General features: G+C 45.6%; 1 protein-coding gene across 3 annotated transcripts in view; it reads right to left on the bottom strand.

Annotated features, from left to right (window-relative positions):
• Positions 1–21,426, bottom strand: part of NUAK1 (NUAK family kinase 1) — a 73,761-nt gene that overhangs the window by 21,302 nt on the left and 31,033 nt on the right. For all 3 annotated transcript variants that reach the window (XR_005365696.1, XM_038550803.1, XM_038550802.1), the window contains exon 2: positions 17,349–17,469. Coding sequence is in view for 2 of the 3 variants with exons in the window: in XM_038550803.1 (XP_038406731.1) it covers positions 17,349–17,469 (121 nt within the window). In the remaining variant the exon portion in view is untranslated. The remainder of the gene's footprint in view (positions 1–17,348; positions 17,470–21,426) is intronic.

Below are 21,426 nucleotides of genomic sequence, written 5' to 3'. Positions count from 1 at the left end.
TCTGAACCCAAAGTGGGCGGCTGAACTTGTATTTGGTCAAAACCTTCTAGACTTTCCATCTCACCCGAAATAAAACCCAACATTCCAAATGTGGTCTAGCAGGTCCCATGTGATCCTGTGCCCTTCCTAGCCCTGTGTATTCTGTGTATTTAGTCAGTCAGTCTCCCCGACTAGAATGTAAGTGAGGGCTCAGCACTCAGACCACTGACAGAGGCACAATTATCAAATGAGCGAACCCAGAACTTCCTAAGTGCATTGTGGGCGATTGCAGTGAATGATTTACATTAACCCTTACTATGCGCCAGGCTCCTGTAAGGTTTTGAGTACCTGACATGTACTGACTCATTTAAATCTTACAACAAACTTTCAGGGAGATATGGGTAATTTTACCACTTGAAAATTCGGACACAGAGGCCTGGAGAAGTTAAGAGACTTACACAGTTTGGCTGAGCTGCCAGACGGAATGGACGGAGCTCACCTCTGGCTTCCGGTGAGGATGGGGACCCATGATGCCACAGCCTGGTCTTGCCAGGACCACTGCAAACACCCCAAGCTGGGTCCCCTGCCACAGCCCCTTCCCACTCAACCCCCACACCTCCATGGAAATTGTTTTCCAAATGCTTATAAATGCGTTTCTCTCCCCAACTCTGATATTCCAGTGGTGATGTTCACACTCTGCTCGACTGTGTCCTTGGGAGGAAGCACTGGGCACATGCCCATAGGGGCAGGATAGGGGAGGCCACAGAGCACAGATCCTCAGCACCACCTCCATCAAAGCCGCCACTACACTGCTATCTGATTCCTACTTTGGGCTTTCACATAGATGCCCGTTGAGCAAAAACAGCATAAATAATAATTGTCTTGAAATCCATCACTCCCAAGGGACATGGTATAAAAACCTATGTAGGGTACCCAAGACCCTTCCTGAAGGACCCCTGCCTATGTCCCTCCATCTCATCAGCTTGTACCATTCCCCATCAGGCCTCTGATGTCCACCAATGCTGGACCATATGGTCTCTCTCTCTCTCTCTCTCTCTCTCTCTCTCTCTCACACACACACACACACACACACACACACACAGCTGTTTCCCACCTTACCTCTGTCTTTATTTCTTCTTGCCTTACCTGCCCAGGAAACTCCAACCCATCCATCAAGATTGAACTCAAATATGGTTTCTGTTTTGCCTCCCTCTGCCCCTCACTGTGCTCTTCAATACTTTTATCACAGTATTTTCAAACTGCATGGATTTATTTGCTGGTTTACATACCCATTTCCTCTGCCTGGACTTTTAGATATAAAAAGTCTGGTTTTAGAATCAGACACTCCTAAGTAGGATTTCTGGTTCAGCACAGCCTCTTACTTGCTGTGTGACTCTGGGGGAGTTGCTTGCCCTTTCTGTGCCTCAGTTTAGTCAACTGTAAAATGTAAATAATACTAGCAAGTACTTCTTAGAACTGTTGGGAGTGTTTATTGATATTGGGTATGTTAAATGCTTAGAACAAGGACTACACTCACAGCATGTACTCAGTGATATTAGCTATTATTGTCACCATTGATATTATTGGACCCCAGGGCCTTAGCACTGAGCCAGACTCCTAGACATACTCAATGAGAACGGAATTGAACTAGAACATGCCCCAGGCCTGGGTCCTCTGCCCTCCCACACCTTGTCACTGGCTGTTAGAAGCTCAAACCCCTCCAGTTCCTTCTTGGCTCCTTCAAGTCCAGCCAAACCTCTCTGATAAAATGAAGGGGGAAGGAGGAGGGCAGGGTGGAGGAGGAAGGAGAACAGCCAGATAAAATTGGCTGCTCCCGTGTCTGCTGGCCTCGGTGTACCCTGCAGCATTGGCTCCTGCCGGATTTCAGCCTGTTGCGCCCTTTTCATTAACAATCAACTCTGGAAACTGGAAAAGCTGCCTCGGAATGTGTGGCCTGTGCTCCAGAAATGATGGAGTAACGGCCCTGGAGAGGGCAGTGGGCCTTCTAATTTTAAAAAGTGGGGAAGGAAGAAAGAGGAAAAGTACTCTGACAGGGAAATAAACAAGAAGCCTAACATCCCCTGAGAGTCTGCTGTGTCCCCAAAGGAGGCCAAAGTCACTGGTCCCATCAGTGACTATCAGAAAGTATAGCCCACTTTCTGCAGACAAAAGGACTTGTTTCGATGACAGGATTCCACGCTTTCCAGCTGGCCCACCTGATATCAAGCAGGGATAAGATGATTCATTTCAACACTGCTCACTGCACCAAATATTTCACTCCACAGCGAGGCCTACCTCGGTCCTCCTGTCTGACATCCCTACGCACCCCTTGCTCTGCGCACATCCTCGCTGCTTTTCCTGCCTTTCTCTCTCACTCCTCAGCTGACTTTCTGTTTTTAGAGGGGGCTGGGGAACAGTTCTAGATGCATGTGCCATGGAGCACTAGTCTTGAAAGATATTCTGGAGGAAAAAAGCACTCTGTGATTGAGTGTAGGCAACATATTTTGGAAAATACTAACACCTGATTGCCCTTGGGCGGGGGGGGGGGGGGGGGGGGGGGGGGGGGGGCGTCTGGCTTCTTTGACTCTGAGTTTTGTAGATTGATTTGGCCATAGCAACATATCTACTGACCTCCAGAGGAACGAAGGAGGAGCCAATGTGGTAAACGACGGGTGAATGAGATGGTATCCAAGTTATAAAATCGGCCCGTTACTGTTACAGGTGGGAATTGTGTGTAGCCAGGTGAGAGAACTGTCCAAGTGGCCAGGCAGGGCTCCGGGACACCACGCTTACCCCTCTCACAGGCCCCGATTGTAACCCTAGATTAACTAAATGCAAATAGCTGTTCTATACTTAGTACATCAGTAATTCATCAAGGAGGCCCCATGGTGTTACATATGAAGCTTCTAGTCCTTTCTGATAACAGCGGCACTTACCAAAGGTCTACTAGGTGCAGGCAAAGCACTGAGCTAATAAGTATTTTGCATGAATTATGTCATAGGGCTTTGGTCCTATGAGAATCCTCATCGTACACATGAGAAAAATCAGAGTACAGCCAGGTTAGTAACTGCCATAGCCACAGAGTGAGTCTGAGGCAGAGCCAGGCCTAGGCCTGTAATCTGAGTGCACACACCACACTCCTAGCCACAACCCCATTTTACATATACATGAACTCCCTGAACCTAGGTCTCCTTATCAGTCAAATGCAGGGCATTCAGTGAGCTCATGGGCCTTGCTCCTTTGGGGTGGCACCTGCCTCTTAGCTAGCTCCTGCAAAACAGAACCCTAAGCCTTTTCTCTCCCTGTTGCCATCACTAAAACATGTTGTGGCTGGCGCACTTGGGTGGCTCAGTCAATTAAGTGTCTGACTCTAGCTTCAGCTTGGGTGGTGATCTCTGGGTCGTGGGATTAAGCCAGGCTCTGTGCTCAGCACGGAGTCTGCTTGGGTTTCTTGCTCTCTCCCTCTCCCTCTAACCCCTCCCCACCTGCCTCACATGTACACTCTCTCACAAAAACACATAAATAAATCTTTAAAAAAAAAAGAATGCCTACTTTTGAGAAACACTGGTACATCTAAAATATATATATAAATTAAAAAAAAATAAAACATGTAGTGGCTGCCACAGAATCATAAAATTTTCGAGCAGAAAGGGCCCTAGGGATCAACCATTCTTTTTCCAGAATAGCCCAGGATTTCTAATGTATAAGAGCAAGGCCTTGGGAATTTGTCCTGAAGAATGACCATCTTCTGCACTCTTGGCCCAAGGCTCCTTGCCCACGTTAAGGTCACTATCAGCGAGGTGATAGGAACACTCTCGGCCATTCTTCTGGCAAAAAGGGCCACTTCCCTTGGGCATTTTTACAACTGGTTATTTATAAGCCCAGAAATCTTGTCTGTGTTTATGTTATTAGTCACTAAGCAAAAGCTTATTTTCCACCAGTTGGGAAGGGTTTCCTTTCTGAAAAATGAAAGCCTGTGTCTCTTGGCCAGACAGTTTTACCCAGAAGCCCGGTGGCTCCAGAATGGTAAGGAAAACTATGGCCCTTGACATGCCAGGCCTACCAGGAAAATCAGAACCCTGAATAGAAACTTAGCTCAGCAGGAGTCAGCCCACAGCACTAGGGCCATGTCCATTTGCTGCAGATCCAGGCTTGAAGTACAACAATACACTTTTATAAAGTACTCGCTCTGGGACTGGCACTGGGGATACTGAGAGAAGATGTTACTGGGTTAAGAATGGGGAAGGCAGGCCAGGCAGAGGGAGCAGCATGAGTAAGGGCAGAAACAGGAGTAGAACCACCAGCAGCTGGCAGGTATTAGGGATTAAGAGACAAGAAAGGAGAGGCAGCCTAGGAACAAGCCATCGAGGCCTTGTGGACCATAGCTGCCCACAAGGAGCTCTGCAGGGAGGGAGTCAGATGTTCCCGAACATGCCAAGAACAGTAAGTAGATGGGACAAAGGCTAAGGCAGCACCCAGGATCCTGGCCTGTGAAATAGCAGTGCCCCTTTCTTCCTGAGAGCCTTCTGCCAGCTCTCCTTCCTCAGAAAGCTTTTTTGTGGTAAAAATAGATAATATTTATTGAACAATTACTGCATGCCATGGATTGTCACATTTAATCCTAACAATCCTGTGAGATAGGTATTAGCAGTACCCCTCCTTCATAAATAGGGAACCAGGACTCAGACAGAGAAACAACATGGACAGCACCCAGCAAGGCCTATCTCCCCTGGGTCCCCTTTCTTTCACTAACCATCTCCCTGAGGATATATATATATATATATATGCCAATACCATGAACATGGTGACTATAAGTCAATACCATGAATATGACAACTATGAGCCAATACCTCAAACATGACAACTGTAAGCCAATAGTATGAACATGGTGACTGTAAGTCAATACCATGAATATGACGACTATGAGCCAATACCACGAACATGACAACTGTAAGCCAATAGTATGAACATGGTGACTGTAAGTCAATACCATGAATATGATGACTATGAGCCAATACCACGAACATGACAACTGTAAGCCAATAGCATGAACATGGTGACTGTAAGTCAATACCATGAATATGATGACTATGAGCCAATACCATGAACATGATGCCTGTATGCCAATACCATGAACATGGTGACTATAAGTCAATACCATGAATATAACTATTAAAATCAATATCATAGTCAATATATAAAGTCAATACCAAAATTCTGCCCATTTTTTAAAAATGGAATTTTGCAGTATGTATTCTTTTGTGTCTGGCTTCATTAGCTCAACACTGTAAGAATAATCCAAGTCTGTTCCATATAATGGAAGACTGTTCACTTCCATTGCTGTAGAGTACTCCATTGAATGAAGGTATCAAGGCTGTATCCATTCTACTGTTGATGGATATTTGGGTTGTTTCCAGGTGATGGTCATTATGAATAATGCAGCTGTAAATATTCTTGCACATGTCTTTCGATGCTCATCAGTAGGCATTTCTGTTGGGCAGTTAGCTAATAAGGATTTGATCCCAAATGTTTGTGGCTCAAAAGCTTCTGTTCTTCCCACCACCTTCCTCCATCATCCAGTTACTTTCCTCAGGTAATACTCAAGTCTCTTTAGTGACCACCATCACTGCTTTTTCTGAAAGTGCTTTTCTATCAATCTGGAGCATGTTCTGCTTTGTGTTAAAGGGGATACAAATGCAACCTAAAGCACAGTCTTTGTCCTGGAGGCATTGCAACATAGCTGGATACAACTAGTAGTGCGCTTACAAAATAAATCAGTACTAACCTGTATGATACAGACTTTTAAGTACCTAGATGATCAGAGAGAAAAATCGGTGAGATAACCACATGCCTGAGAAAGTTCCTAGAAAGACAAGCATGGAACTGAACCACCTAAAATACCTTGGTTTTTGCTCTCATGAGATGGTTTTACCATTGTTTCTGCATCGACTAATATCCAAATTCTGTCCATTTTCTTCTACTGTCCCACAGAGACACCTTCTTCCCAGACATCAACTTGAATGATTTCTCTTGTTTTCTGTTTATTTTCCATTTCAAGGGAGAGTGGGGATTGGTTACCATAGCAACAGCTACTTCTCCAAATTAATTCTGAATTTCATCAGATGTTCAGTTTGACAGTCCAGCTCTGCCTTCTGATTGTCTGGCTTTCACAACCGTGCTAATTACCCAACTCCTAAAGACTCCCTCCTGCTGCCCCCAGGGTGAATAACACAACTTGCATAACTTGAGCAAATGGCTATTACAAAACAACACCCTGTCCTGGGAGAAACACTGATGAGTGAGGAGATCTTGGGATTTTAACCATCCTCCAGCCATTCTAGAACCAAATACAAGAGACCATTTGGAAGAAAATGGGCTTGGGAAGGAAGGGGATGGGAATCCCTTTACAGGATGCTCCATGGAGAACAGGTTACAAAAAAAGGAAGACGTCTGTCTGGTTTACATGTAACCTCAGAAGAGGAAGATAAGTTTGTTGGTTTCAAGCAAAAAGGCCAAGGGCCTAAAGTGGACCAATCAGTATTGTCCTCATGCCTTTGCCTTCAGTCAACTCTATTATCTTAAATTAGTTCACTCTTTCCATGAGATTGTCTCCCCACGTGACAGCATTTTTACTGCTTTTCTGAAACCTCTGACAGGTGTACCACTCTACTCCTCAAAGTCAGGGGTGCACTTTTGTCAAAAATTGTAGGATCCTCATGAAAAGTAGCTTTTTTTTTTCATTTTGGAAATGAGTGATCTTTTCTTGTGCAAGAGCTGTCTGCAACCTCATTAGGTCCTTTAATCAATACAAGATCCATTCTTCAAGAGTTTCCTCCCCAGAACTAAATTTCAAGCACTTCATGGGCTCATGGCTTCACAAAATGGTCTTCTGATCCCTTAAGTCTGAAAGCTCATGGCAGTGAGAGTGAGGAAATTACAGCGGGCTGGCAGCTCTCCCACTGTCAATGAGTCGGTCAAAGTTGAATCAATGTGTTTCTTGGTTTGGACAGTGAAAGGCTCTTTTGTTCACTAGTTGTCTTTTCTTAAACCAAAACTCTCTCTAGATGTTGGCTGGCATGTGCCAGGAGAACCATAGCCAACCAGTCCAGCAGTGGACTCCACAGAAGGCAGAAGAAATGATAAGAAAGTATACAAGCTACCTATGGAAGAGGGGATGCAGAAGGCTTGTCAAGGACCATTCATTCCTGCTAAGACCATCTGTGCTATTTGGAGGCCTAATAAATCCTGGGAGGGCAGGGGATGTGGCCAGGATAAAGGAAGGAGCTCCATGGGAGACAGAATCAATGGCACCATGTTGGAGCAGCCATTGGATTCCATCCTCCTTCCACAACCATTCCTGAGGTATTTCCATGGAAACAAGCGGGGCTATGAGGCAATGTGCTCCATCAACCATCACCACATACTCATCAGTCACACCTCACAGTCTCCCTGAGCATTTTCTTTATTGGTCCATCTGGGCCTTTTTGTCTCACACACACAGTCACATAATTCTGAGTCTGAGAGCACTGACAATTGGTCAGAACATCTCAGAACTACCAGAGGCTAATGCTAAAGCTCTTATACTTGACACAGTGAACTCCCAAGAAAAAAGCATGCTCCTCCAACTCAAGCAATGAATGTGGTAGAAATTCACCCCCTGTGAAGATAGCCTGGCTCTTCCTGGCTTTGCCACCATGGCTCATTCCATTCTTACCAGCAGCTAGGGTGGAGAAGTCAGCCCTGTGGTTATCACACCTCCGCTTCTAGCCATTGCGCGACCCACCATGTACAGCTCAGGACTATCCTGTCCACTCTAAATTCTGGTCCACCTCATTATGCAACATAGTGTCGTTGTTAAGGGACTGACTCCCAGAGCCAGACTACCTGGGTTCAAATCCAGGCTCTGCCACTTCCCAGCTCAGTGACCTTGGCAAGTTACCTAAACAATCTGAGCCTCAGTTTCTTCATGTGTTAAGGTGAAGTCCACCTACCCTCACCGTGAAGATTGGCACAGCATACATATATGTGTTAGGCTGTTGTTAGTAGGCAGAAGTCAAGCCTGAATCAAATCCAGGATTCTTAAGGATCTGTATTAGCAAAATCTGTGCCTGAGATCACATGTGTGCCCTTGAGGGATGAGAGGAAGGGGCGAGATCAGAGAAATAGTAAACTAAAACTCAGGGACATCAAAGGACTTGCAGCCAAGCCTAAGGTAAAGGCAAGCTTAGCTCTCATAATTAGGGCCTGTTCCTCAGACCCCAGTGGTTTTCCAAAGTATGGATCCCAACCTCAGAGCCACCCCTGACAGATGAACCCACTGTCACAAATCATCTGGGGAGTGGGCCTCCTCCATGCCTCACGAGTCTTCCCCAATGCACGCTGTTCATCACCGAGGCAAATTAACAGAGCCATCACACTTCAGTTCAAAAGATCCTACATCATACGACAACATAGTTCCATTTTTTTTTCTTTAAAAATTAACTTCAAGTACAAGTATTATTTGAGCACCAGACAATATTGAATTCCAGGAAATCTGAGAGGGCGAGGCAGGACAGCCAGGGAGTAGCACTGGTTTTTAGTTGTTTTATTTCTAATCTCCAGCCTCTAGAAAAACGACTTGGGTGTAATCAAATGAAAACAATGAAAATAATACACTTGAAGGTCAAACAGCTAACTTAATAGGAAACTCATTAGAAACGTGGCTGGACAGATTCACAGCTGAAGAGCCCATTCGTGTGATGAAAAGTGAAGGGAGAGCTGGTGCTGAGTTACAAACCAGGGCGAGTCCTTACCCTGGGCCCAGCCTGCAGAGCCTTCATGTGGAACTTGTGGATTTGGCCGCACAGGGAGTGTGTTAAAATACTCAGCGATTCGCCATGGGTTCAAAAGAGTAAACACAAGCATAACACACCACTTCGCCAAGTTCAACAAACTGTTTCATGGGGTTCTGAGTCCCTGATGAGGGCAGCAACCGAATGGCACAGTAAGTAAACCCAAGCCTGAAAGTATCACTCACTGCTCATGGGTGATCACGGCCAGACACACATTCTTCTCTGGAATTCACTAATGACAAATGATCAGACCAAGACAAGTTTTGAGAGTGGGGCTCATTTCCTCTTGGTTGCAGGATTAAGTCTGTATTTCTCAGTCTGGCCAATTAAATCTGAGTCTCTAGGGGTAAGGCTCGGCATCAGCATTTTCTACCTGTGTCCCACAAGATGTTAATGTGTGTCCAGCCCTGAGGCTCACTGATGTAGGCAATCTGGCCTCAACCTTCTCTTCTAACACCTCCCAAAAGGTGATAATCCAGCCATTAAGGACCTCTCAGAGCCCTAAAGGAATAATCCCATCAGGAATAATCAATACTATTTATTGATACTGTGCTTAACAACTTTATTCATTATCTGATTTAATCCTCACAACCTTATCTAGCAAGTAGTGAGCTGCTGGTCTCACTTTATAGGTAAGAGAACTGAGCCTCAGACAGGTTAAGTCACTTAGCCCAAGGTCATGGAAGAGCAACTGGCTCATTCAAATCGAAGCCTACTTGGGACAATAAAACACCTACTCACCCTACTAGAATAGTACCAGGGATCTAAGTACTTGCTACATTTTTATAAAAGCAATGAGTGATCAAACGAATCAGTGGGACCACTGGGTAGAATTAAGCACCATAAGCCTTATCAGTCAGATCAGTTCAGCCATTCCCTGCCTTCAAAAAGCCTTCCTCGGGGAGGAGGGCGGGGGGTGGGGGTGAATGGGTGACGGGCACTGAGAGGGGCACTTGACGGGATGAGCACTGGGTGTTATTTTGTATGTTGGCAAATTGAACACCAATAAAAAATAAATTTATTATTAAAAAAAGACAATTGCTTAGTTATGGTATATCCGTTCAATGGAATATCATAAGGTAATTAAAATTATATTTAACAACAACAACAAAAAAGCCTTCCTCAATCAGGATCTGCTTGCAGGATAGAAGGCTGGGTTAGGGCACTTGAATCTGAGAAGAAGAACTGTAGGTATCTCCAAATAACTGATGCTAGACACGAGCCCTGCCTTAGTTTCTGACCCAGTGAGCAGCTGTTTCTCTAACATGACGGTTCTCAAACTTGAGAGTGCATCAGAGTCACCCAGAGGGCTGGGTATTACACACTAGGATCTAGGGTGGCCCCAAGCAACACGGATGCCGCAGGTTGAGGGTCCTTCTGAGAACCATGGCTCCCATGCATTGTTGAGCAGTTAGTTAATCAGGGTCCTGCCATTCTCAAGGGGTCACTTTGCAGGGGCAGCCAGACTTTGCGACTCTGGAACCTCTGCTCTATCCTGTGAACATGTCTTGCACCAGCCCCACTGCCCCTGACCAGGGAGAGGAGAAGGCAGGAGGTAGAATGACCAGTCATCCAAGCCTGCAGCTCACAATACAGCCTACAGGCTCTCCCACAGACCCTGTCTCTTGGTTTCTCCTCTACATCTCTGGGTGGATTTTTAGAGCAGTGATTTTCGCCACCAGGCAAGAACCATATGCCCTTCCAGAAAAACCTAACAAATTCTCAGGGGGCTTAGGTAGCTTTAAAAAGCACAATGTAACATATACTTCTAGGAAGATGGAAGACCTTTTAACTAATAAAAAAAAAAAAAAAAAAAACACCTCATCCAAAGTGCCTTTATAGTAGGAATTCAGAGAATTTTTTAGAATATAGACTCTTTTATGTCTTCTCCTAGGCAGCAGGTTTAAAGCTCACAAGATATACATGCTTATCAAGGGAGGCACATTTGCTTGTTCTATTTGGTTTTTTTAAGTTTCAGACACTCTTCCAAAGGTGAGAGATCCCAACTGACCAAGGTCCAGTAGGCTTCCCACTTTGTTCCTGAAAGCCAAGACCATCCTTCCCTAGCACAGGGAACATGATGAAAGGGTTGGCCCGTTCTAGCATATTGCAATGTAAAGGCTGATGAAACAATGTCATCTTGCAGGGCCAGGAAGAGAATCTCCCTCACTCACTACCACCCCCTCCGCCCTCCCCTTTCATTCCTGGCCTGGCCTAGCGGGACTATTACCAGATGGGGTGCTAAGTTTCCCTAAAGTGTTGTGTGGCAAGATGTACATTCTCGTGGTTTTACAGATTGGGTCTCCTAGGCTTTCAAGGGGAAGCAAAGGCGAGACAACGTGCCTTTGATGTTTGCACTTGGGTCCTGAAATCAGAACCTCGGGCAAAAACTGTTTTTATCTCTTCCATCCTAGGCAGCCAAGTTGAAAGCTCTGGCGGGCACTTCCTTTTCAGCTGTTCTTTCCATATTGTCAATTCCCACCCTACTGAGAGAATGGAATTCCTTTGACTGGAAACAGGGGTCCATCTCAGAGATGGAGTCAGAGATTTCTTTCTTCCTTTTCTCTCTCCAGTTACGTTATTACCCTTAGTATCATACACTGGAAGGTACATGTCTATCCTCTTTTATTTACTTAGCATTAGAAACCAGTTATGGTTTGTGTTTACACAGAGTTGACAAATTTGAGGGTTAATCACCTTCACCCTTAGGTCAACAGGAGAGTAACCCCAGGGTCTGGTCTGAGGAAGAAACATTTGAAAGGAATTATTTTTGAGATTTGGTGAACAGCAGCATTAATTCAGCAAAGCCGCAGATTTTGTGAGCCTGTGGGTATTGTGAATAATGTACAGAAAACTTACATTTCCATGGACTGCAGTTTAGAAAACACTTGATCTCTGAGTTGACTAGATTTGGGCTCCAAGCTTCTTCCTGAGATGGATGCAGAAATATTTTCTAAAATACCCATGAAGCTGGCCTTTAATGCTCTCACGTAGTTCAGACAACAACCCCTGGGAACACCAAGATACAGACACCTGTCTGTATCTCAGGGTCCCGAATAATGCTCACCCCCAATTAGGGATCGCTGCACCACCAAACTGACCTGGCTTATATTAGGGGCACCAGCTTCAGAGTGACAAGGTTCAGTTCTCAGACCCACCACTTATTAGTTGGTGTAACCCTGGAAGATGTACTTATTAGCCTCTCAGACAAAATCACTTGGCCATAAATGAGGGATATTAGCAGTTTGCATTTCAAGAATATAAGAATTAACTGAGATAATACAAGCACACAACCTAAAACAGGGTAAAACTCAGTAACTTCTAGCTAAATAAAAGCTACTTTCTTCCTCAAAATCAGTGGCTTTGCCCTATTCCTGGTACAAAATCCACAGCCCTGCTGTGGTCAAAACCTGGCCTTCCCTGACCTCCTCTCTCCACCACTCCCTCGCTCCCTCAGCCTCACAGACCCTCTGTCACATCTGCCAGCAGGAGCTCCTTCTCTCCTCTGAGCATCTTTTGTTCACACATTCTGTTGCCTTTGCCTGGAATGCCCAGGTCTCTGTGGGGCTCCCTTCCCGCTCCACTCAGGTACCAGCTCAATACCTAGGTCACCAGACTACTCATGGAATGTCAGCCCCATGAGACCAGGGCTTGTCCTGCTTGCTCTGTACCCCTGGTGCCTAGAATAGGGCCGTGCATGTAATACACACTCAATATTTGTACTTTTTTTTGAATGAATGGATTGCTTTTCCTCTGGAACTTGTATTTCAATATCACTGGATAGTATAGTCCACGATCATGTGTTCCCTTCAGGAAGGCCCAAAGTTCCTAAACACAGGGGGTCAGATACATTGCTTTGCCATGTTGCTGCTTTTGCTGCTGCTGCTGCTATGTGTGCATGTGTGTATTTTAAACCACCAAAGTCCTGGCTGAAGAAATGCTCAGAAGGTTCTTCCACAGTTCCATTCATTTGGCTGATGTCCACACAGCCCGATCAATGCCTAAGCACTGATTTTTCATTCAGCAGAATCTGTGCGTTGCTGCACCGGCCACGGCTCCTGATTGGCCAGTCACACAACCAATCAGCTGCCAGGAAGAAGGTTCCTTTTCACACTGGGGTTGGCAGAGAGACCACAGACTGCATCCCCCACCCCTGCTGCCACCACCCTGCCCCAACCACACCTCAGGGCCAAGGAGAGAAAAGGCCAGCCTGAGGAAGGTGCTGGGAGCACCCAGGTGGGCTGCAGAACATTACACAAGGTCGGAAATGCAGGGCGGAGGGAAAACTAATGAGGTCATGAGGCCTGTGTGCCAGGTACATGAGCTAGCCACAGTACCCAGTTTTGTGAACTGCATTGGGTCCCCCAAATTCATATGTTGAAGTCCCAATGCCCAGAACCTCAGAATGTGACCTTACTCAGAGGCAGGACCTTTAAAAAAATAATTAAGGGTAAGTGAGGACATTAGGGTGGGCCCTAATCCAGTGGTACTGGTATCCTCATTGAAAAGGGGAAATTTGGACACAGACATGGAGGGGACAGCATATGACGATGTGGGGAGAAGATGGCCATCTATAAGCCAAGGAAAGAGGCTTGGAAGAGAGCTACCCTGGATCTTGGACTTCTGGTCTCCAGAACTGAGAAATAGCACACTTGTGTTGTACAAGCCACCCGGTCCATGGTGTTCTGTTGTGGCAGCCGTGGCAAATAATACACCAGGTGAGTCAATCTTCCAGGGCCTCAATCTCCACCACTGCAAAACCTGGCCTGCCCCTTGCACAGGTTTGCTGTAGGGATCAAATGAGGCTCGATGTCAGGGAGCCTGTAAACTGTACAGGATTCCATGGATGACATCCAGAGGTCTAATTTCACTCAGGGCTGGGTCCTGGGCTCCTGGACAGCAAAGTAGATAAAGTCAGAAGGCCCTGGAGACTGTGGGGTCCCAGTTTGAGGTGAAGGAGCTGGAAGGGTGCCTTGGCGATTCCCTACTCCAAACCTCGGGGGAAGGGAGGGGAGCTGCCCTCCTCCACAGTTATTCAGTGGACGTGGGAGAAACAGAACTTGCGTGGGAGAAGGGAAAGAGAACAGAACAGAAACCAGAGATTTCTAAGAAATTAAAAAGGAAAAAAAAAGCCACATTTAAGTCTCTGGGCGTTTTCTGGATAAAAACAATATGTTTTATTTGTATGATCCTCTGCAGGTCACAGAATAACTTGATGGCAGTAGAGGTATTTTTTAACCTATTTGAGGTCAGGAATCCCTTGGACAATCTCATGAAAGCTGTGCACCCTCTCTCTCCTCAGAAAAAATTAACCCATGCACTCAACATCTAAAGCATTAAATACCAGCATGGTCCTATCCTGCAATGATGAAAAAGTTCTGTATCTACACTGTCCAATATGGCAGCCACTAGCTGCATGAGCCCTTGAAATGTGACTAGTGGTACTAAAGAACTGATAAATTTTTAACTATTTTGTTTTATTAATTTGGATTTAAATATCCATCTATGGCTGTGGCTTCTATACTGGCACAGTATACAACTATATAGCTGTATATAGGCAACTATACAATATTCTAGAGGACTTACAAACACCCTGCAGTTTACCCATTGACCCAGGCCAATGGACCAAGTTAGGTACCATTTGTAATGATTATACTATCTTCACAACAATTCCCTTTTTTGAGCTTACCAGAACATGTATCATATAATTGAATCCTATCAACAACACTAAGAAAAAGATAGAATTGTTATCCTCATCTTATATGTGTAGCTATTGAGGCCTGGGAGTCCCCCAACTCACCCAAAGTCTCATGTCAAGGCCACAGTCAAGGATTTGGGACCAAAACCCAAGAGCCTGATGTGAGAACTCCAGCTCTTTCCTGATTCCCCAAAACCTGTTGATAGGGTTTTATGAATGGAGGCCCAAGCTCCCACCTGAGGCCTCGATGGAAATTATTTCTAGTCACTCAAAAACTTTAAGTTTTGTGGTACCTATCTTTAAAATTACAAGCAAGGGCTTCTCTTCTTCTTGAAGTCTCCAGTGGGGGCTGAGCTGAGGCCAACTTGACCTTAATAATAGAGTGCTCTTCCATTCAAGTTCATCTCTGTCCTTTTCTTGGTATGAGTACAGATTCCTGTTCCCCATACAACCTGCAGGATTCCCAAGGCCAAAGCGAGCATGATGCTAGTCAAGGAGTCAGGCCTCTCTGTGCCAGACTTCAGTTACCACAGACCGTCTCCCAATTAAGAAGCCTGAAAACTCTGTCCCACCTTCCCAATAAAGAAGGCTCCTTCTCCACGCCAAGCAATCCCAAACACAGTGCTGCTCCACAGAACATGTGACCCACACTGGTTCACACTGGAGAGGACATCCTTCACTAGTGCCTTTGGATTTCCATGGTAACCATGGAAGCCACGAGGAGCAAAAACACTCCGAATTTTATAAAACTCACTCTCATCCTGCATTTTGCATCTCCACTCACTTGAACCTTTAGATGTTCCCCTCTCGTTTGCAGGCATATTCAGATTTGTTTTATCAACCTAGAATTCTACTTTCCCCAATTCTTCCTCAAAATAACTTTTCAAAGCCCAGCTTGACAGCCACAAAAACCTCTAAGCTCCAGGACTCCATTGTCCCAGAATATGTTGCTTTGCATATCTACATAATATTTTTCTTTTCTTTTTTTTTCTTTTTTAAAGATTTTATTTATTTATTCATGAGAGACACACAGAGACACAGAGACACAGGCAGAGGGAGAAGCAAGCTCCCTGCAGGGAGCCCAATGTGGGACTCGATCCCAGGACCCCGGGATCACGCCCTGAGCTAAAGGCAGATACCCAACTGCTGAGCCACCCAGGTGCCCCTACGTAATATTTTTCTGTCATGCCTGTATGATGCCTTGAATATAAGGTCCATAGCCTATTGTGTCTTTCGGTGTCTAACCACATATAATCCAGTGCTTAACCAGACTCGGTCACTCAGTAGACCAGTGGTTCCCACACTTGTGAAAACACAGACAGCCGAGCCCCACCCCCAGAGTTGCTGATTCAGCACATCCTTGTGAGGCCTTAGAATCTGCATTTCTAACAATCCCAATTCATATGATGTTACGGGTTCAGAGATTGCACTTTGAGACTCACTGCAAAAGATGTTTGTGAAATTCTGCAAATGAATAAATGATTGAATGAATTAAAATGTCCCTCAAACACCCTCTCACCATGGGCTCCAAAACTGAGTTTTAGGAAAAATCAAGATAAAAACTGTTACCAACATTTACTTCTAGATGAGGAGCAAAAATAGAAGGCACAGTGGAAAAAATGGCCAGAAACAGCAGGGAATCAGAGGGAAAACTTGAGATAGGTATCAGAAAAACTTTCAGGCTACTGTCTGGTTTCCTCTTAGCCATTACTGTGCAACGTATTATGATCAGACCACAATTAAAAATACTATGATGAGACTAAATTAGAAACAGGTTCATTTTTCCGACTCAACTGTGTATATTAAAAAATATTCTGGGGAAAAACTTTGACTCAGTAAACCCAAGCCTAGAAAATTTTTCATAAGAAAAAAATAATCGTCAGAAATGAATATATAAATGATTATAAGGAAGGTCCCTAAAGCCCCGCTGATAACAAAAGGAATTAGACCCAATAAATTATGGTACATCCATAAATGGAATACTCTAAAGCCTTTTAAAATGTCCTTACAGGGGATACTTACTAGCATAGGAAGAGATATATGATATAATACGTGAAAAAAAAAATTAAGTCAAAAAAACATTATCAATAGTATGATCTAACTTTGAATAAAAGTCAGGTACAGATATAGAGAGGCAGATAAAAATATAAATATAGCTAGAGTGCTAATTTATCAAACTGAGGGTGAGAAATGAAATTATTTTGAAACTTTAATTTGTGCATTTCAGTCACTTCTGCAACAAATACATATTGCTTGAGTAGTATTTTTTACAGATTTAAGAGAAAAAAAAATAGGGCTATAGGAAGTTCATACTTTCCATTTCTTCCCAGGAAGGAGCAACCAGTTGAAGCATGAGCATTTTTCTTTTTACTGACGCCGCTCTTGAATTCCATTCGTGAAGCATCTGCCCCACCAAGATATCCCTATTCTTTCTCGGACCCATTCAAAGATACTCCCAACTCAAACAGCCTCCACTTGGAATAACACGTGACTCCACCATGACCCTGGTCACCCAGCAAACTGCCATTTTTCAGAAACCATGGCTGTCTCGCATGCTGGCTTTTAATAAGGCCAGTTGCTTAGCAACCACCAAAGACCTGGCAAGGAGCTAGAAGAAGGCACTAGCCAGAGCTATTTTATGACCATAGTGAGCTGTGCTTCGTGTGTCTGGTTGCATTCAAAGTAACCAAATAAGAGATAACACCCAGCTATTTTTGCATCATGAGGAAAAATACTTGGCTCCTGCCCAGAAGGACAATTACCTAAAAATCTTGGCAGGCCTCGTGGTATGAGAAATGGTAACTGATACGCGAGTGAAAAAAAAAAAAAAAATCACTGACCTTCATAAATACTGATGATATGAGGATGGTTGAGGGATGACATGATCTCAATCTCTCGTCTGATGTGAACCATGTCTTGTTCATCCTTAATTTTGTCCTTACGAATGGATTTTATAGCAACCTATAAAGTCAGGAAATGAAATGTTACCCAGAGAACTAAACAGATGCAAATCAGCCATTGGGGGAACTTGGGAAATAAATACAGATGTTACTTGTTGGCAGAACCGACAATAACCAAAATAAAGCTTCAAAATACCCCCTGTCACATCTTTCGTTTATAGCAAAAACACCCTTCTCCCAACAACAGAAAACATCAGGTTCCAACAGCCTGGGGTTTGGGATGCAGGGTTGGTTTTTTTTATTTTGGGCTTTTCTTTTTTCTATAAAGTGGACTGCTTCACGTGGCCAGATTCCTTTACTCCAGGAATCCTGATCCTTCTGAAAAAAGGAGAGCTCGGTTTACAGGGTATCAATGATTAAACATGGATGGTTGAAATCAGTATCACTCAGCTCCACCGGGCAGCTGCCGAAGGCTAGCGAAAGCTCTGCTGCATGGGGCTTCTCGAGGCCAGTTCTGCCCCTACATGGGGTCTTAGCACTGCAGCCTACGCTTTTTGTACAACTGCTCAGTGGCCAAATCCTTCCTTCATCCTTCCTTCTCCAAAGCACCTTCGTTTGGTACACGTGATGAGATAAAAAAGGCTCTGCTATAGAAAAGTCAGGATAAGACCATAAGGCAATGACTCCCTGCCCAGCCCCAGTTGATCTCCATGCCAACGTCTGCAAATGCAAACTGTAGAGCGCTGCCAGGGCCAGCGCACAGAGCAGTTACTCAAAAGAAACACATAAATAAAAAAGCATTAAATGACAATGGGAATCTAATAAGGAAAATCAGATTTGCCAAAGGATTCATCTTTGCTCATGAACAAGTTGCTTCGTCATTTAATCCTTGGCCCTGGCTCCAAGGGAGGCAAAAAGTACTTTGGATGGGGATGGCCAACAAGGAAGCCTGCCAACCAATGTGTGGCCAGTTCCCAAAGCCGGCTTCGTCCCCTCCGAAGTGGTCCTTCTGTGATGTCAGTTCCCACCTGGACCACTCTCTCTTAGATGAAAGGCACTTAACCCCAGGACCACAAAGGCAGGAAGTGCTCCAGAGACAGCATCCTGGTTACCAGCAGGACACCACCACAACTAAATTGAGATGGGGTGAAGCCCTGCCAGCCTCAGCAGGAACGTCCTCACACCTACGAACCATTGCTTCTTCTGGCTTCCACCAGGTCCCCACCAACCACGATACATGGAAACATTTCTAAAATGCAATCAGTCCATCTATAACTCAGTAAGAATTGGGCAGCTATCATTATTGTTGTTGCTGTTGTTGTTGTTGTTGCTGCTTACTGACCTCCCCACAAGTGAGGTAAATGGACAGGCAAGTCCCCATATTTCTGCTCTGCAGACTCCCCCCCACCCAAGCTGTAATGAAATCAGTATTTGTGTCGTTACTTGCCTCTGTACTAGTGGGAATCTAACTGCTTTTTCTGCAGTGCTTAACTCCGGGTTGGCACGTGGCAGGCCTGAGAAAAACCTTAGTGTGGGAAGGCTGGCAGGTGCTAGGTGAACAGAAAGGAAAAGAGGAGGGAGGAGGCAAAGGAGGGGGGAGGCGAGGGTGATGAGAGCGTTAGGTTATGAGAACACGGATGGGAGAAGTGCTAATGAAACTAGAGCAAAAAAGGAAGGACCACCCCAGTCAGACATCGCCACCAAGACAGGCACCCTGGGAAGATGCTTAGTTTTTCTTTGGCATCCTACCCATGAGAGCAATTGAGGAATGGACAAAACAGACCGGAAACACGGGTGCCTGCTGTAAACACAGGGACAGGCACCGCCCTCCCTGAGACTGGGGGCAGACCCCAGGCCGGATCAAAGGAAGCGGCCCAGAGATGAATGAGCTTCCAACCTCAAAGCCCCTTTTCACCAGGGTGCTGGGCTCAAAGCCACCCCAGGCCCTCCGACAGCCCTATTCAGTATGCAGCAAGAAAAGCCTCCCCATGCTGACGTCAAATGTAAAGATATGACTGGAAGGCTTTATTTTGTCTGAGCGGGGCCTGGCACCCGGGGAGCTGGTTCTTGGGGGAAGCAGTGAACACACACAGGCCGTGGAGGATGTGGGTGGCTGTTGGACCATCTCCTGCATTCCTCCATGAATTAGATGGGCCAGGGGGAGAAACCACCCCCTTTGATGATGCAGCAGGCTGAACTTGGCCTCCAGGAGGCTCTATTGTCAAATGACAATAGGCACAAATTCTTTCCCATCCAGGGTTGGGGGAGGGTAGTGACATTGTTGGGGGTAGAGTGGGCTTTAAGAAAATAAGGCCACTTGTCGGTTCCCCCCAACAGTGGAGCAGGAGGCTGATGGTCTCAGGGCATGTTTGCCAGGGGGAGGCTTCCAGCCCAATATGAAAAGGAAAATGCTCCCATTCTAATAAAGCCCCACTCTGCATTAAGGAAACTAAAAGGGCTCCATACTGTTAATAACCATGGTGGCTGTCCCTCCACAAAAGTTCCCCTCTTCCTGCAGTGAATCTTCTCTTGAAAATGCAAAAGGGGGCTCCATCCTGCCCTATCTTCCAAAGGGCTGTAGGGAAGTCAGTTTGAGACAAAGGCTACAAATCACTTAGAACCATGCAACTGTCAAGGCCAGGAGGAGACATCTCAGTTCAACTCCCAAGAGCCAAGAGCTGACTCACCCAAGGCTGCAGAGACAGTTCATGGCAAATCGCGGACGCAGAAGAACCACAGTAATAACAGCAGCCGGTGGGGAACACCTAACGGGGGCAGACCTGATGCAGACCTGGGCCGAAGTGCTCTTCAGGCCGCGGATCTTTATATTCTTATTCAGGTGTCAGCTCCAGAACCTTCTGGGGCGGCCCTCCCCAACCCCTGGAGCCCACAAGGCCTCTCCAGCCATAGCCACCTCCCTCTCTCCACACCTTCCCCCACCTTATCTTCTTAGAGACAAGTGGCACCTTCTGAAATTATCTTGTGCTTCTTTGTTTGCTGCATATTCAGCCTGTGACCAAATCCAGCTTGTTTCTGTAGGACCTAGAAAGCTGAAAATGGTTGTCATATTTTTAAAGAGCTGTTTTATAAAAGGACAACGAGATCTGGAAATGCAACTCCTGTAACATAAGGTAGTGCCTGCTTCAGGAAGTCGGGGGGATAAACTAAGCCAGCACACGGGGAAGCACTGTTGCATAACGGTCAGGGACAGGGCTTTGAGGCCTGCCTGAAACCATTCACTAGCTGTGTGACCTCAGGCAGGTTGCATAACCCCTCTGTGCTCATCCATCAGGTAGGGATCCTGTAAGGATTAATGTCAGGAGGTTAAAACATGCCTGGCCCATGATAAGTGCTCAAAAACTGTCAGCATGTTTAACCTGAAGGGAGGCCCTTCGTGCCTTCCTGCCTTTCACTCTTGGAGCACACTAGGATTCCTCCTGGCTCCTCATGGGCCAGCAAGCCAAGGCCTAGGGAATGGAGACCACGTTTGTTCCCCAAAGTACATAAAGGCCAACGGAATCTGTCTCCTGGGTCTTTGCACTGTAGCTTCATCTGAAATGTCAGGAAGCTCCAAGCGGCTGAGGCTCACCCACCATGACCATTCATGGTATCTGAGCCCGAGACCAGATGGAAGGATGAACAACCTGGAACCCCAAAAGCAACCTCAGGACTATATTCCTCCATCTTCTCCTCATGGTCACCTGTGCAGGTGAACAGGGGAAAAAATATTCTCACTCGAATCAAAAGCCTGCCTCAAGATCTCCACTGCAGCTTCTCTGAATCTGGACTGTTGGTTCACTTATTTTTTTGGAGCACCTAGCAGGTACCAGGCACAGTGCTGCCATGACAGAGAAGGGACCCAACAAGATTCTGTCCCAGCCCTCAAGGTTGGGGGGAGGATAGGGGATGGACAAAGACATTAGCACAATGACACAAATAATTACATACTTGTCCTAACAGGGTGGGGGCATTCTGGAGAAAATCTCCTCTCTGGCTTGCCTTAGTCCTCAGCCACATT

Source organism: Canis lupus, chromosome 10, assembly GCF_011100685.1.
Source record: "Canis lupus familiaris isolate Mischka breed German Shepherd chromosome 10, alternate assembly UU_Cfam_GSD_1.0, whole genome shotgun sequence".
Lineage (NCBI taxonomy): Eukaryota > Metazoa > Chordata > Mammalia > Carnivora > Canidae > Canis > Canis lupus.
The sequence above is the reverse complement of the archived record's forward strand: the minus strand, read 5'-3'. Positions and strand labels throughout refer to the sequence as shown.